The sequence below is a fragment of the Ambystoma mexicanum genome, chromosome 10 (genome assembly GCF_040938575.1).
Source record: "Ambystoma mexicanum isolate Mex_15411 chromosome 10, UKY_AmexF1_1, whole genome shotgun sequence".
Classification (NCBI taxonomy): Eukaryota; Metazoa; Chordata; class Amphibia; order Caudata; family Ambystomatidae; genus Ambystoma; species Ambystoma mexicanum.
Window position 1 is genome coordinate 1,172,795,928 of NC_090932.1, and position 17,696 is coordinate 1,172,813,623.

The 17,696-nt window shown below is 46.6% G+C and overlaps 1 protein-coding gene across 2 annotated transcripts in view; it reads right to left on the reverse strand.

Moving 5' to 3' along the window:
- The window catches only part of SLC7A4 (solute carrier family 7 member 4), a 236,396-nt gene that overhangs the window by 112,945 nt on the left and 105,755 nt on the right, over window positions 1–17,696 (reverse strand). For both annotated transcript variants that reach the window (XM_069619120.1, XM_069619121.1), the window contains one exon: window positions 172–860. In XM_069619120.1, coding sequence (XP_069475221.1) covers window positions 172–860 — 689 coding nt within the window. The remainder of the gene's footprint in view (window positions 1–171; window positions 861–17,696) is intronic.

Here is a 17,696-nt window from a genome sequence, read left to right on the forward strand (position 1 = left end):
ACTAGGTTTTGCACAAGCTTCGCACTACTTGACAGTGTTCGATGCACAGCACATCTTCAACAAATCGCAGATAAACCTTGGGACATTTGAGTCGCATGCGTAATACCACAAGGTCATTCCACCCCTTGCATTACCCCTTATGCAGCCCGTCAAGTAGACCCCCAAACCTACCTGAAAGGTTTTGGTTTTCCGCTGCTGTTCATGGACCCAAATGAAGAACAGACTGACAAGGAAACCAATGATGAACAGAATCAGCAGCAGGCAGTACGCCCAGGTGGGAAGGTGCAGGTGCGTGTTGCCGAACACCAGGATGGAGGATGTGCAGATAGCCGAGACCATCATGGTGACCACAGAGATAGTCACCACCTCCCCTGGATAGAAGTCATTCAGAAATTTGAGGTAGGGCTCAAAGGCGGCCTTCAACTGACCAGGCTCCTTGCGCTGCTTTGCTCTCTTCTCGATCTCCACCAACTGCAGCTTATCTGAAAAGGACTCGTACTCCTTCATCTCCCCACTGCGCTCTGTACGCCCATCATTCTCAGCTGGCGGAGGGGTTGGCGGACGTTCTATTGGGGGCTCAGTGTCTGCCTTTTCCTGCTGGAAGCGCAAGACAATGATACTTGCTGCCACAAAGGTGTAGGCCAACAGGGTGCCAATCGAGAGGAACTGGACAAGGGCCTCGAGATCGAAGATGAGTGCCATGAAAGCCATGAGAAAGCCAAAGACTACAATGCCAATCACTGGGACCTGGGTGTGAGGGTTGACTTTGGCAAACACCTGGAAAAACAAGCCGTCTTCCGCCATGGCATAGACAATGCGCGGAAGGGAGAAGAGGTTGCTCAGCAGCACCGTGTTCATAGCTAGGAGACGGAGAGAGAGAGGAGCAAGTTAATATTATGCATGCTAATGCTAAATAACCCCCTTCCCCCAGCCGGTATATCAAAGAACATTTTCAAAATATGTACGACAAAGTGCCTATTGAATGACATTAGGTTGTATTAATCCACCCAGGAGCTCCATGATAAGCCGCAGGTTCAATCATGCATCACAGTAGATGAGACAGCAAATAACATCTTAGAAAGAGGCCACAGGCCAACTCTGGCACAACAGAGAGAGAGCGGCAGGTACAATTAGACATTTTAGAGGGCCATGCCAAATAGGACATGTCTGCAGCCAGAGACTCACATAAAAACACGTGCTGGAAGACCAAAAGCAAGTCTCACACCACAGACGATGAGATTGCAGGGTGTGCTTGACATCCTAAAGGAGGGACCAGAAGGCAGAGTCAAGTGACTCGCTAGAGGACACGCTATAGGCCACATCCAGCATTGGAGGAGGAGTCTGCAAAACAACTCCATCAGGTGAGCAGGCTGCCGGGGGATGGAAGGCAGAGCCTGGCCTCAAAGAATGGAAGGCAGCAAATGAAGTGGCATCACAGAGAAGGAGGCCAATTGCCAAAGAATAGGTTATGCTACAGAACTCCCAAAAGCAGGATCCATACAACCTTAGAATGGAAAATAGTGGTAGCTTTTGCTATGGGGCACTAGAAAATAAACCAGGCAGTACATGAAAACAACTGCAACCTGTCGTAAACAATCCAATGAATGTATAGAGCGCAGACATTTTCTATAAAGTACTGTACTTGCATGCAACATTTGGACTTATTGGTCTTTTTCGCTTCAAATAGCCATTTCTGTGACACATCGCACCACATTTTAGTTTTCAAATATCTGATAAAAAGCCGATTTAGTCATTCAATATGCTGTTTATCATTTGGCCACTAGTCTTATGGGGCCTAGTGGTCCCGGGCCCTACTGTTGAGGGGCCCTGCTTGACGGGCCCACTGCCTGGTGCGCAGCGCTGGCACCGTGCCAAATAACACGCATGGCGCAGGAATCATGTTAAGAGAAAGACTGCCCTGTGGGAAGCTGCTCTGCCCTTTATTGGAGCAGTCACATGCTGTTGCGCCACGGGTCATAGCACGAGCCCTGGACACGGGTTCAAGTCACAACATCCCATGCCATGGCTATAAAGTAAATTAACAACACAGTGACAACAATGATAACTTGTGGCATTGCGCCCTCCACTTACAACACACATTGCCCGTTAATACACTTGGGGATACTGGGCCAACGCAACAGTGTCACACACGTACAACTTTATTAGTTCATTGTCATTGAGGGGTTGGCAGGAAAAGCCGCACCCGGGACACAGGGGGCCACATCTGCCGGGTGGTCATTGCTGGGGCAGATATTTTGGGAGGCACACCACAACTCGCAGGGTACATAGGTTTAACTACATATGGCTGCTCACATTACTCAGCTCTGGCTGGGGGTGGTTCCTTTCCTCCTGCATGCCGGCAACGTCGCGCGGCATCTACCCTCCTCTAGGTGGGAGATGGATGTATTTCACTGTGGCCACCAGCCACGTATGCTCTCCCCCAGGAAGGAAGCTGACTTCTTTTACGACGGCTCTTGTGCTTTCCCTGGCTGCACGGGCACCCTCTGAACTTAGGATCATATATGCTCAAGCACACGTCATTGGCAGAGTGTTGGTGGAAGAGGCTCTGAGAAAACTCGCCTAGGAAGCATCCAGCTTGTCGGGATGTCCATTCAATCCACTCCACGAACAATCTCACAGTGTTGATTTTTCTCCCATCATTCTTTTAAATAATTCTTGTGTATTATAAAAAAAAGAGAACATAAGTAGCTTCTGCTTCTTTAGTAATTATGCTTTGACTGGCGACCGACCCACACAACCCAAGAACAAACACCACAGCAGAAAAAACAAATATGCATGTTAGAAATGTGTCTTCTATTCTACCTCAGGAATCTAATCATATATAAAATAAAGCCTTCATGAAGTCAACACTGTAGCTGGATATTTAACACTTTATGCACAAGGTCGGGCAGCGCTTCATTAGATTAGGGGATATGGCCGAGGCCTATCTTGTACACTTGCTGTTTGATTCCTGCTAGGTGATGACTGATCATTGTGTTTTAACACAGTAAAAAAGTACATCAAAAGGCTCGAAATTAAGATTGGATAAGCAGGGGCTTAAAGCAGCTCCTGGGTATCCGGCATTAACCAGTGAGAGGAGCTACCACTGGGGAACGAGGAGCTAGTACATAGCGTTCTGCAAATGGAACTTCCCCATAAGATGCAAACTTATCATGTTGTCCTTTCTTTATGACTCCTTTAAATGGTGTATAGATGTCCGAAACTATGTTTTATTTTAGATTGTACCAAATGCACACGGTTCAATTCACATATGAGTGTTTGTTCAGCATCCACTCGCCTGGGGAGTTAAGCTAAGCAGGCTCTTCTAGGTGACAAGCAGGAGTAAATAGATACCAGCACTCCTCGATTTATTTCCAACCCTGCATCATATGTTGGCAGATATTACAACTGTCGCTAAAAGTGCTGCATCAACTAAAACACACTTGTTCAAAATATGAAACTGAAAGTACCATAACTCCAAAATGTAATTTTAAGACTGCAAGATAAAACACAATTTCCGTTTTGCCGATTTAACTGTATTGTTTTGGGGGATAAACATTTATTTGAGAAAACAACCATTTTATTTCCCACAGTGTACAGCATTGTGTACGTTCTAACAGACCAAAAAGGTATTAGTAATACCCTCAGACACTTTGTAACAGTAGATTGTAGCTTGGTAACTTGGAACGCCCCGTTGTTTTTAAAGTCGAGATCCCATGTGCAGTGCACTCAAACCTGTTGCATGTAAGGAACCTGGCCTCCGTCGCACCATTCCATCCCTCGTCTCGACGTCATAGAATTGAAAGGTGCACATTGTTCCTGGCCTCCTCTTCCTCATCACTGTTGTACCGCAGGTGTGAGAAACATTACTCACTCAGATAACGATTTAGACCCTATCCTGATGACGTTGTAGAGGAGAGGTTTGCAGCCGATGGAGCAGTTGGACTATGACTGTACAAGAGCCGATGACATCACGAACGAGACCATGACATAGACGTGTTAGATATGAAGCAGATATGCATTCCTGCATGAAATTACACAGACACTTAGATTAAACTATGCCTAGACACAAAAAACATGCTTATGACCTATTTAGATAGAGGATGTATACACTTTACTATGCAGTAACGCAAGTTGCACAAGAACACATATAAACAGCTTGCTGACGCTGAGCACAAATAACATGAGAGGCCATGTAAATCAAAATGGAACATTCAGCAACATAGAAGTGAATGGAAAGCACTGGGAAGGCTCAAGAATAAAGGGAGCGGCCTGACCTACTGATCCAGCAGGAAAGCACAGACTAGACTGTTCATGTAGCCAGCGAGCATGTTCCAGCCAAGGTCAAAGGGAGGGCGAGTTTCACAGTTGCAGAAGAGATAGGACACCTGGATGCGGGAAAGCTAATAATCCTCAGATATGTGAGCAGGAAAATTAAGTTTTTGGTCTCTACACACGTGACCTGAGACATGGAGACAAAGCCTATGCATTTGAGCCAGACAGAGACTGTCTTTCCCATCCGGCTCAGGATAATGATGCAAAAGTAATACTAGGTTGAAAGCTAAATGTTATGTCTCAAGGCTCAGAGAAGGTAACCCTATTGGTACAGACAGCATTTTCGGGACTATTCCCATCACTTTGTATGCGCTGGTAACCATCCAAAGCGTCAAGGCTTGGAACACTCTTGCTGACCAATCCCTACTCACCTTGCACGCTAATTCACACTTTGTTGCATGATCCAATTGTAATGCACTAACCTGACATGCCTGTGTTTGCAACACTTAGGAGGTGGTCAAAGCTGGAGCCACCAGAAAGCTTGTAGCCAATGGAAACACTAACCCAATATGGGTTCTATATGTAGCCATCCTCACTAACCTCTAACCAGTCGAGAGAGCATTGGAAATCCTGAGATGTCCATGTTTTATCCATGTTATGAGATCTCTTTACAAACAGTGGTTTTTTTCACATTTTTGGGCTTTTCCGTTTCTTGAGTACAGGGATTTTCCCAAACCAATTCCTCCTGCCTGTAATTAGGGGTAATTAATAACCCCCCCCACTTTAAGTGGTAGCAGAGGATGGTTCCACTAAGACCCCTGGCGAATACCGTTTTTCCTGTTGTGTGCCTGAAGGGATGCGTCGTGACCCACGAGGACCAGATTACTAACCACACGTGGAAACAGACGGTCGTCAGGAGCCCCTTTGGTGAAATTCCTGCCTGCTCCCCATGGGATGCCTATCAAACCGGAACGCGGAGTGGCAGATTGTGGGAGTGACGGTGTCCTAGGGCTTCAGCGGATCCACAGAGTGGAAGTATGAGGTGTTGTGATTTGTCATTTATGTTATTTATAATGGATACCTGTTTCCAGGCATTAGCTTAGGTTATGGATGAATAATGGATACCTGTTTCCGGGCGCTAGCTTATGTTACGGATGAAGATATGGCTACCTGTTTTTAGGCGCTAGCTTAGGTTACGGAAAGTGGTACCTTGTTGAATATTACAGAAAATACAAAAGAATAAAAAAATAGCGGGTTTAAAGGTTATCCTATGCTACGGTTTATAAGAAGGGCCACGCCCCTGAGTGGGCATTTTAAGAAATGGATCGCCTGTGAATGAAAGCAGGATGATGGCCGTGGGGTGTTTGTGTTGGGGTATTTTTTGTGTAATGTGAGGATTTAAGAGTGCACTTGATTGTTTTGCATGCATAGTGACTAGTGATGTCACGAAAAGGTTGTAAATAGGATAAAGCGCCTTGTCGGAGGGTGGCAGCCTGCAGTGGGGCTCGGAGCTGTTGGAGAACAAAAGTGGGAAAGAGCGCTGTTTCGTAGCGAGGCATGGTGGTTTTGAAGTTTCAGAAAACAAAGTGGTTGTTGTACCATTGGATTGAGCTTGGAGAGCACTCAGAGGTTTGGCTTGGCCTTGAAGGCAAGAGCATTGGAAACCAAGAGATGTCCATGTTTTATCCATGTTATAAGATCTCTTACTAATCAGTGGGTTTTTGTCACATTTGTGAAGTTTTCAATTTCTTGAGGGCAGGGATTTCCCCAAACCAGAATCTCCTGCCTGTAATAAAGGGTTAATTAATAAACCCCTCCACTTCACACTAAAGTTATTTGAGCAATACAGTTCATCTGGAACTTAGGCCAAGAAACAAAATCAGATGGTTGTACTCTTCACTTCATGCATCCTAGAGTACTGTCTCGCAGGCAACGGTGTGAAGCAAAGGAAACATGATAACAAAGAACACACCAAAACCCTGAGAGTGAGGTGACTGCACTATTCTCACATTTCAGTGCATTGTAACCACCATTGTTTCACAGTATTGATGAAAGGGAATATAGTTTCTTTCTAGGAGCAGTGGTCGATGTGAGTGGGAACAGTCGGGAGTAGTGTTCCACTACTTTTATTTTTTACTGTTAGCAGTTCCACTACTTTTTGCAACCGTTTTCACCATTCTGGGACTGTTCTTTGTGAAGTTAAAGTACACCTCTCCACTTTACCACCCGATAACAGTTACAGCTAAATTGAAATCTATTTCAACTCATTTGGCTGTCAACCAGCATGCCTGCAACCCATAAAAATGATTTGCATGTTGCTCCCTTCCTGCCTACTCGGTCCCCTGCCAGCGTCACATTCCACTACTTCTTTTGGAATACTTGTGCCACTGTCTAGGAGCTTTCCTTCACACTTGTTCCTTGCGTAGGATCATGCCAAGTGTATGAATGGCATTCCCATGGAGGTAATAAAGTATTTTTTCTGGCCATAAACAGGGTCTATTCTAAAGAATGCGCTATTCAAACAACATTAGCTTGGGGTGAGCAGGATGTGCGAATTTGATTCATTCTGGTCAACAGACAACAACCTTTAACAATAGACAACTAGGTCTTACAGGTGGCCTAATGCATTTCAATTGGTGTCTTGAATTGTATGTTTCTATTATTCCTGCAGAACGGTATGCCATGTATCATGTGTTAGTCGGGTATAAAGTCCATCAGTAAATACATTCACTCCAAGTCCATTTGATCAAAAGTTGTTGGATATTCAGTTCCGTTCTTAGGAACCACGAAATAGTTACATGGCTTGGTCTTTGATTAATCGTCATCAGGGCGTATTTCTCCCACATGTTTGGGGATCTATTCAGGGTATTGGTGTCATCGTTGTCACTTGGGTACGGCCCTAATGGCAGTCATGTTCACTGTATATTGAGTTTAAGTTTGTCAAAGGATTTCACCCTAGTTGATTTTAACATATCATATTGAAGAGTCGTGGCAAAGGGTAAACTAGGAATGTTCTCATGAAGAGATTGAAGAAGTAACAATAGCAGTTGTTTTCCTATTCTTGGATTTTATACCAGTATTTGAGGGAATTTCTTACTGGTAGGTGATGTCAAGCATTCATCAGTAGGGATTGAGGGGAGGGAAGATAACTAAAGCGCCAGAACGTGGTGCACAAAGTACCATTTCAGCTAGTTTCTAAAATGGGCTATCTAAATGTATCAATAGTGTGTTCATCTATATACATTTGGATGCAAGATGGTAGCTTTGTGTGTATCTGGGAGCACAAAGGTCATTGAGTGCTCTTACTGCCTTTAGTGAGGTAGATTTGATTTAAGTATTGCAGTACAACCAGCCCCAAAGATAAGCAGTGTAACATTGACTTTTACCCCCTACAATAAACAAATACACGCAAGAAAAAAGGAGTAAAAATACTCATAACAGAAAAAAGAAAACAACATACACAAATGAGCCTGTGCTGCCCTGTTTCCGCTCATGCAGTCCTATGGCTATGCTCCAGTCACTGTTAACAGCAGAGCAGTGTTACAGGAAAGAGCTCTTCAACTATTACTGCCTGGTCCGAAGAGTAACTAAGGCAACTATGCCTCTTAATTTGCATTAATTAGTAGGTGTAAAGAAGTATGGATTCCAAAAGGACTCTTTTAGTATTGAAATATATTTTTAATTGCAAAAAGCTGTTTCATTGGGAAAGAAAATTCCCTTTTCACTCCCTAGAAAATCAATCTACTCTCAACTTTAAAGACTAAGGAGTGAAATAGTCACATATTAAAAAATTATCTAGAGCCCCAAGGATATCTGTGAGAGTGTATGTCTACTCGAATGATGAGAAAGAAGTGCAAGAAATCCTTCATGCTGCTCACTGTTAGCGCTTTAATCCTTTCTGAGAACAACACAGAAGGCCTAATTGACAGAACGTTTTCCAATGGAGTTTTGCCATTATAAAATGCTTCTGTGAATTATGCCCAGAGAGAAGACCTAATCCCGTCATGTCTGACCTAATCTGGCCCATGCTTGTAGTCTAGCTATTATCATGTAGGTGTATCACTAAGTTGGGCTGAATAACAAAAATGGGTCACTGTGATTCGAACAGCTGTCAGGCCATTGCTGGGCATTCATCGCTCGTCTTACCTGCAGAATATCAATGCCCACAATTTCAATGTATGGGCTTGTAGACGCTCATATCACATTAGAGTTGGGATTGGGGTTGCAAGATTAAAAATGTACAGAAGAGCATCATCTACAAAAAGTAATATCTTTTGTTTGGTGTTTCCTACAGCTATCCCCTACAACACCCAGTGTAGGCTTATTCTACAAGGCAGTGGTTTAATTAATAGTACACAGGCAAAGAGAGCCGTACACCTTGTCTAGCACCTAGTGTAATCCAAACGAATTGGTGTACATTCATTGGCTGTGAATGAGGCCGCTGTGGATTCATACAAAAGTGCTCCCAGAGGCTCTGTGTGGCAAGAAATGAGTCCCATTTGACTCTATCAAAGGCCTTATCGCTGTCGAATGGGATCTGTGTGATTAATTCGGGGCAGAAATTCCTGCAACAGAAATGTGCGCATTTAAAAGTTCAGTTTTTTTCTTCGGGTCAGCTGAGGGGGTGTCCCCCGCAACCCCCACTCACTATACTGTAAAGTATGGTGAGCGGGGTGTTGCGGGGGACAGCCCTGCAACCATCAAAACATACATGCCACCAAAGGTTCAAACGTTTAGTAGTTAGCACTTTTGGTGGTATGCTTTTTAGGTCTTTTGGTGAGGTCGATAATTTTAACTCGATAATTTCATCCTATACCGTTGAATGTCTTAATCAGATGATAAGAATCTTGGCAGTAGCAGAAATATCAAGAACTATTCTCATATTGTCACCCAAGTGTCTAGCTTGCATGAATCACGTGTTTCCCACATTTACTAGGTTTTAGCTAGTATTAAAGACTGCATCATGTGTTTGCATTCCCCTCAAGGAAGTTCTGTTGTTCGTACTGTGTATAACACGTAGGTATCTGTGGACGGTTAAGGATTAGGTTAGCGTGTATTGCCGCAATGTTGTGCTTTGGTTCAATTTTAGTATCACTTATATCTGCATCAACAGTACATCATTTTGAAATGTACTCTAGTTGTCCTCTCTATGGTTATAGTCTAAATGAGGTTGATTTTATTTGGAAAGGAGAATGGGGGTCATTACGAGAGATTGTGGTAGTGGTAAAACAGGCAGTATTTGTAAATACCTGCTTTATCATTCTGGATCAAAGGTCTTCTTTTCCCTACTTCTTTGGTTTGGAAGAGAATTCCTCCACACAAAAGCATTGCCTAGGTATTACTGCATGTGGTAATACTGCATGCACTCATTGGTACCTAATAGACTCCAAACTATGGAATAATAGAAGGGCCTGTATGACTAATCATGCATCCTCTTCCCATTGCTGCATGCTTACTGCATGTGGTAAGAAGAATTACTTTTGGCGATATTATCGTAAGTAATGCCACCCAATTTGTAATGATCCCTGATGGGTCTTCAGTTTGAACCTTCCTGCACTCCCACTAAGCAACTCCACCATGTGCAATGTTGGCCAGCAGAGTTATCGTTTGACCATCTATGAGGTTTGAGATATCCTCACTCTTCACCCTTCCATCTCATGCATATCAGCTTCCCTCCCAAATAAGGTCTCAGATTACTACAGTGCCATTCAAGTTCCCACCTCTCACTCTTTCTCCCTTTCTCCAGGGGCACATTCATTGCGCATCACAGAGATGAGGCATGGACTCTTGGCATAAACAATGAAAGCTGGGCCCATCCTTGTTACTCATTCTCCCACAGGCTACCAATATACGCCAGTAAATCTCAGATTATTGGAGTCAGATCTCAAAGTCTGACTATCTTCATGGCCGTGACTTAACTAGTATTCTGTCTCCACTGCAAAGATGCTCAGTCCGCCTTATGCAGCCGTTAGCCAGTCCCCCACAGGTGAACCCAGACTGCACTGTAAACACTTCTGCAAAGAGGTTGCCACTTTCCAGTGACCAGGATCCAAGCACAGGTACAGGTAGGTTCCTTCAGGCACCTTTCGAGTTTGCTTTCCCCAGTTTGATTCAGCTAAGACTAGCCACTTTTGCACTCTTGGCCCCTCAAATTATTGCTTAGCCACTTAGCCATGTGCCCATTTTAACAGAGTTTTCAAAAATGACATTAAGAAAGTTCAGTGTTGGCTCTTTTATTTGGGCGGGGCATGCTGCCTGAGAGATATACATGCTTGGATTAACATTGTAATGTATGTTTAGAATGTTAATCTAAACCTACATGTACATCTCTCAAAGCACAGTGGCAGGGAGCGCAGTCCACCCGGGTGTTTTTTTTTTGCTTGCAGGACTGTGCTACGTGCCTCTCAACAGGGGTGTGGCTCCCCACAAGCCTGTTTTATTTTTAAAATGTCAATGCGGTGCTCAAAGGCCAGTGGGACATAGGAAGTATGGCCCTGCTGCCTCTCTTTACTGCACTATTCATGCAGGCACTGACTGGCAGAAGAGGAGGGATCTCCTTTTCTGTCAGTCAGCATGCTCTGCGAGGCTCGGCCCATCCGGTCATGTCTCGTGTATTGCGGCATACTGAGGTTGCGGGCAGGAGATTTTAATGTGTATAAGTAATGTGTTTGTATGTATGCATGCATGCGTGCGTGCGTGCGTGCATGCGTGCAAGGGGGTTGTCTAAGTGAGCTTGCATGACTATGTGTGTTAATGTGTGTAAGTTTGTTTTTATGTATGCATGCAAGGAGTTGTCCGAGTGCTGTATGAATGTGTGGGTGAAAGAGTGTACATTGTATGTATGCGTGTGAAGGAGAGCATGTGTACTGTACGAGTGCCTGTGCTGTGGCATATTTACTGGGCATTAAGGGTAAAGCAAACATAAGTACTAATGCGTGGCTAGACTGATCTACAATGACGCAGCTAGTCCTGTTATGTTTTATTATTAAGGCATGACATTTATTTACTGGTATGAAGGGTAAAGTGTAAAGCCAGCATCATCAGCGATATAACATTGCGAGACTGGCCTTCATTGGTGCAGCTTGTCTGCAATACTTTCTTACTGTGTAATGGTATTTTTTGCTTGCTGGGCATCAAGGGTAAAGCAAACATGAGAAGTGTTATTATGTGGCTGGACTGTCCTACAGTGATGCAGCCAGTCTGTATATATGTTCTTACTGTGACATGGCATTTTGTTGACAGTACAGGGATACGTTCTTATATGGCAAGACAAGCATACATTGATGCAGCCTGCATGGACATGCGTGGGCACCTCCAGCCTCAACATGGTTTTATACAGCTATATATTGTGGACAAAGTTATCATGAAAATGCATTGAAAAATGCTCCTGTGTGTGACAGTGTCATGTGAGCATGACAGCAGCGTTCGCCGTTGCGCATATCAAATAAATAAAGTGGGCGTACCCAAGCTTGCGAGTGTGCACCGGGAACCTGTGAAGAAAAGACCTGTGTCCTGCGTCTCCTTCAAGGTACGGGGGGGGCAAGGCCACACCACGGGGTCCTAGGGCAACCTTCACCTATCACACTGGCGACAAGGACAGCTCTGGGCAGGGTGCCAACATTCCGACGGCTGAACAAGCCATCGGTATTGTTCTCCGACGCTTGCCAGGAACGTTCAACATCGCAGGGATAATTCCACAGCTGTTTCGAGTGATCTATGGTTGCGGCTCCACGTGTGGAGTGCTTGTGCGCCATAGGATCCATTTTTGGAGCCCACAAGGGCTAAAATCTTATGAATAGGCCACTGTTGCCCCAGAAGGGGGCCAGTGGTGCCCCACTTCAAAAAAAATGTTTTTTTCTCTAAGAAAAGAACATTTTTCCTTCCTCTTTTCATCATTCCTTGAGAGGGAGAGAGGGTCAAACTCCTCCTGTGGGACCGTCTTCCTGAGGTGGGGGCCCGGAACAACTCCATACCGGTGAGCCACACCGGGAGGTGCATACCGCAGCCCTGGTAAGGGTGCCTGTTAGCTGGCAATGCCATAGAGGTCCACCGAAGAATGCAGATTTGCGGCCTCCACGTGTGTGAGAGGCGCCTGTGCGGTCTGCTCACATGAGCAACGCCAATGGAGCCACCCAAGGTGCTGTTGGAGCCCCGCAAGCAGGAAGAACACCCAAGCAGCAAGGCACACTGGCCCCGATGCCAGAGTTTGATATGTCGGGTCCTCCCTCAAAGCTGGGGCCAAAATGGATTAAATGTGGATTAAAAAACTCAAAATGTACAAAAGCAACGGGGGAGACTGAGGACGAGGCAAAGTTGGCAACCCTTGTCTACGCAGCTGGATCTGAGGTACACCGCCTTTTTGAATCCCTTGCTCCCACCAACAACTCGTACCAGGCTGCGAAGGACGCCCTCAAGGAGCACTTCTGCTGCTGGCAAATCAAGACTTCGAAAGATTTGTTATGTGCAGCGAGAAGCAGCGGGAAGAGGAGTCACTCGACCAGTTTTCTGGGAAGCTCCGCCAACTAGCGAGAACGTGCCAATGGGAGAATGAAGAGGGCATGGTTCGCAACCGGCTCATACAAGGGTGCAGTTCAGGGAAACTACGCAGGCAAGTCCTCCATGAGCCAGGACTCACACTAACCTGCATTCTCGAGATGGGGAGGTCCTATGAACTTGCGGACAGCTGCACCACCAGGATGGACTCAGCGGTCAAGTCTCTGAAAGGAGAGGAAGTTTGTGCAATTGGGTGACCATCGAGCGCCGGCTCGTCAAGACCCTGATGGCCCCCAAGAAGAGCGGAGCCATCACAGCCATGCCCCAATTGTGGCTATGATCTCTCTCATGCAGGGGACTGTCCGGCGAAGGGGAGAGAGTTTGAGCGCTGTGGGGCCGCTGGACACTTTGCAAGTATGTGCCGCTCTGCTGCTCCTATCACCATCCCCAGGGGGCCGAGCAGAGTGGTTGGCGACACGCGCGTCATCAAAGATAGGTGGCAGCGGTTGAACAGGAGATGCAGAGCCTAGAATCGATGAGGAAGAGGAGGAGGAAGAAGTCTTCTTTATATCAAGCCTCGACTCTGTGAAAAAGAAAAGAAGACAACCTACGTGCACAGTGTTAGTCCGTGAGACATTGACTCCGGTGCTGAAAGACACGGGGGCATCCGTGTGTGTACTGGTGACCCGCCACTATGAGGCACTTCCCGGGCCTCCGGTGCTAGGAAAAGCTCACGCCAAAATATTTTCGTTCTGAGGGACCCAACCACTACCCCTGCGAGGCACGTTCATAGCCCAAGTGCCCATGCGGACAAGGCCATCCCAGTGAGATTTTTCGTGACAGACATTAGTCCCCACTCACTCTTAAGCTGTGCCGCATCAGAGGCACTGGGACTCGTGCACTTTGCACTCACAGTGCATGCGGAAGACATCAGCGACATGCTGGAGAGATTCACCGAACTATTACAAGGAGTCGGGAAGCTCAACAGTTAACCCATCAAGCACCATATTGATGAGACTGTGCGCGCAATGGAGCTAAAACATTGGCATATACCATTCAACCTGAGGGAACAAGTAAAGAAAGAACTACAGAACCTGATTGACTTAGATATAATTGAAAAGGTGGAAGGCCCCACCCCTTGGGTATCCCCAGTTGTGGTAGCAGCCAAACCGAAGCAGCCAGTGTCGGTCCGCATCTGCGTGGACATGAGGCTACTAAACCTCACCATCAAACATGAGAGACATATCACGCCAACACTGTATGGTGGGGGAACTACAGGGTGCCAAGGTGTCTCCAAACTTGATCTGCGGTCCGGGTACCACCAGTTAGAACTACACCCGGATCGTGCTATATAACGACCTTCATGACCCATCATGGGTTGTATCGATACAAGCGCCTGAGCTTTGGAGTCTCCTCAGCAGCCGAGGTTTTTCAGAACATCATCAGGGGTGCCCTCGCTGGCCTGGTGGTTGTAATTAACTTGAGTGATGACATCTTGGTATAGTCTACATCTGAAACTGAACACTTGACTCGCCTTGAAAAGACACTGGAGAGGATCAAAAGGCTGGGGTTGACATTGCACCGTGAAAAGTGCAAGTTCCTCAAGGACCGCATAGAGTTCTTTGGGTTCATTTTTCATGCAAAGGGCATTTCCTTAGACCCGCAGAAGGTCAGGGACATTCAGGAGGCGAAACCTCCAGGAAACATCTCAGAGGTCAGGAGTTCCTCAGCATGGTGGCCTACTGCAAGAGATTCATTCCGAAATTGGCAACCCTCTCAGAGACTTTTCAGATCCTTACCAGGAAAGACACCGCCTGGACATAAGCAGAGGCTGAACAAAAGGCGTTTGACACCATCAAGAAAGCGCTCCCGGGGGATGAAATGATGGCATTTTTTGATCTGGAAAAAGAGTCTGAAATAATTGTGGACGCTAGCCCGGTCGGACTAGGGGCAGTACTCGTCCAGCCAGATGCCCAGGGACAAATGAAACCCATCGCCATGCCAGCAAGGCGCTCACTGCAACAGAACATAGATACTCGCAGATTGAGAGGGAGGCGCTGGCAGTCCTATGGGGCTGTCAGTACTTCCGGATCTACATTCTCGGTAAGCCTGTCTCTGTGATCACTGATCACAAACCATTGCTTCCATACTGGCAGGTTCCTCATCAAAACCACCCCCCAAGATAGAGTAGTGGATGCTTGCTCTCATGGAATACGGAGTCAAACTGAACTACAGACCGGAAACCCACAACCCAGCAGATTACTTGTCACGTCATCCCAGGGACGGCAGTGATTGTGTGTCGACAACGACCGGGGACAGCGAAGAGCACGTCTGGCTGGCAGTGGACGCAGCAAAGCCTGTGGCTCTGACACTCGAGGAGGTTGCAGGGGCTTTAAGGGAAGACAAATGTTTCCAGCTGATTCAGGAGGCCATCGTGAGTGGCGACTGGAGATCGATATTGTCTAACACCACTCGCAGAGACAAGGAAACTCAACGTGAGATGGAACAGCTGTGGCGAGTCTGACACGAACTATCAGTGACTGGGGAAGGACTGCTATTGAGAGGCCGCCAAATAGTGGTTCCGAGAACCTTGGTGGAGAGGGTGGTGGAGCTAGCCCACTGTGGCTACCAGGGAACCGCAAAAACGAAGGCGAGGCTACGCCCCAAGGTATGGTTCCCCAGGCTAGAAACAAGGGTGGACGAGTACGTCAGCAGGGGAGTCTGGTGCCAGGTGGCTGCCCCTGTAAACTAGGAGCCCAGCATTGAGTCAATGGCGAGAAACAACGACCCCTGCAACACAGTGCATGTGGATTTTGGATTGACGGGGAGAGGAATGTACTTTCTGGTAATGATCAACTAGTGGTCAAGGTAGAGCTGGTGGAATCAACGTCCTGCGAACAGGTCATCCAAGTTATGGAAAAAGTATTTGCCACTGATGGATTTCCACGAATAATATGCTCCGACAATGGGCCACCATTTCAGGGAGGAGGGTTAGCATAATTCATGGCAGACTGGCAGGAAAGTGATGCCTGGATGGCCGAGGGCTAATGCTCAATAAAATATTCTGCATAGCTCAAGGGCAGGGAGGAGAACTGAAGAGAACCCAGTACCAGTTCCTCAGGGAGTACCGGACTACCCCCCAACAATCTACAGGGGTACCCCCAGCGGAGGCCCTCTTTAACAGGTGCCCAAGAGGGCTAATTCCGGAGATGGAAAGCCGACAGCCAGGCATCATCGATGATCAGACGACATCAGAAGGCCGGCGAGTGCACAACGAAGGGGAGAATGTCAGACGCCGGCTCAAACCACTAGACATTGAAGTGGGCGACATGGTACTGGTGAGAAACCACCATCCAGAAGGGAAACTGTCCCTCAACTATGAACTGGCACCAATGGGAGTAACCCAGGTAAAAGGGTCTGTGGTGACCGCAGCGGATCAGAGAGGGGCAGTGACAAGAAATTAATGTTTCTTTTGGAAGATTGGAGGGGCGGAGAAGCGGATAGATCCACGAGTAGAAGTCTCCCCAGCTCAGATTGTGGACAGAGAACAGCCCCCAGAAGAAGATACGGGAGACCCAGAGCCTGCACAAGGCGATCTGGAGAGAACGCAATGCAGAGACGGTATCCCCGCCGTGAAGGCCAGCAGGGTTTTGAGTGGTTCACAGACTATCTCATGGACCCGAGCTGAGGCCAACCTGCGTTTCCATGTATTGCGCACGTGGGGCACACTGTGCGCTTATGTGTTGTTTCACATGTGTCTTTCCTGTTGACAGTAAATTACGCCAAAAGGCAGTGTTTTGTTTTGTTATAAAAAAGGAGGAATGTGACAGTGACACGAGAGCGCGATGGTAGCGTTCGCCGTCGCGCATGTCAAATAAAGTGGGGGTACCGGAGCTTGCGAGTGCTCGCCGGGAACCCGTGAAGACAAGACCCGTGTCCCGCGTCTCCTTCAAGGTACGGGGGGCAAGGCCACACCACGGGGGTCCTGGGCGCAACCTTCACCTATCACACTGGGTGCTGTTGGCGTTTTACATCTATAGGATTTTGTAATGTGCTACCATACAAAACAGCTTTCAAACGGTTTGCCTTTTTACAGAAAATGTGCTGTAAAACATTTTCATCCATTATTTTAAAAATGTCCTTGGGGGGAGTACCCTCCTCCCCCACCAAGCCACCCTTGGCTGGTTTGGGCTCACTTGCAACACTACCGCATATTCAAAGAAAACATTTCCACTCCTCCAATTAAAGAATTCTCCATCTGCCACGGATGCGGATACCATGGACTGACTCATGCGTGTACAGCAAGATTGCCTCACCCACATCATAATTGCTGGGAATTACTTAGCTCCTGTGTTTAGCCTAGAAGAGAGTTGCTAGCATGACACAACCTATGAGGAACTACTTTCATCGCCCTAGGCCAGCTGGTTCCCATACAAGATTACCTATGTGACATTTTATTTATTTCATTTTGTTAGAAATTAAATAACACGGAACAACAGCAGTAAAAAGCCACTTCAGAGCGCAGGACTAATAGGAATGTAGGTAGAGGTACAAACACAAAATCAGTCACAATGAAAGAGAACCAGCACATGCGCAATTACCTTGAGAGATGTTGAGCATTAATACAAATATAGAGAGCATTAGTAAAAAAATATAATGATTGCGGTAAGAGACTTCTACAGTGGTAGAAGGTTACATCAAGGTCTCAAAAGCATATTTGAAAAGACACTCCTTTGCAAGTCTCTTGAACCTTTTGTGAATGGGTATCCATCGGCAGGCTATTCCAGCTCTGGAAATCCAATGGCAGGCTATTCCAGCTCTGGGAATCCATTGGCAGGCTATTCCAGCTCTGGGAATCCATCGGCAGGCTATTCCAGCTCTGGCAATCCAATGGCAGGCTATTCCAGCTCTGGGAATCCATCGGCAGG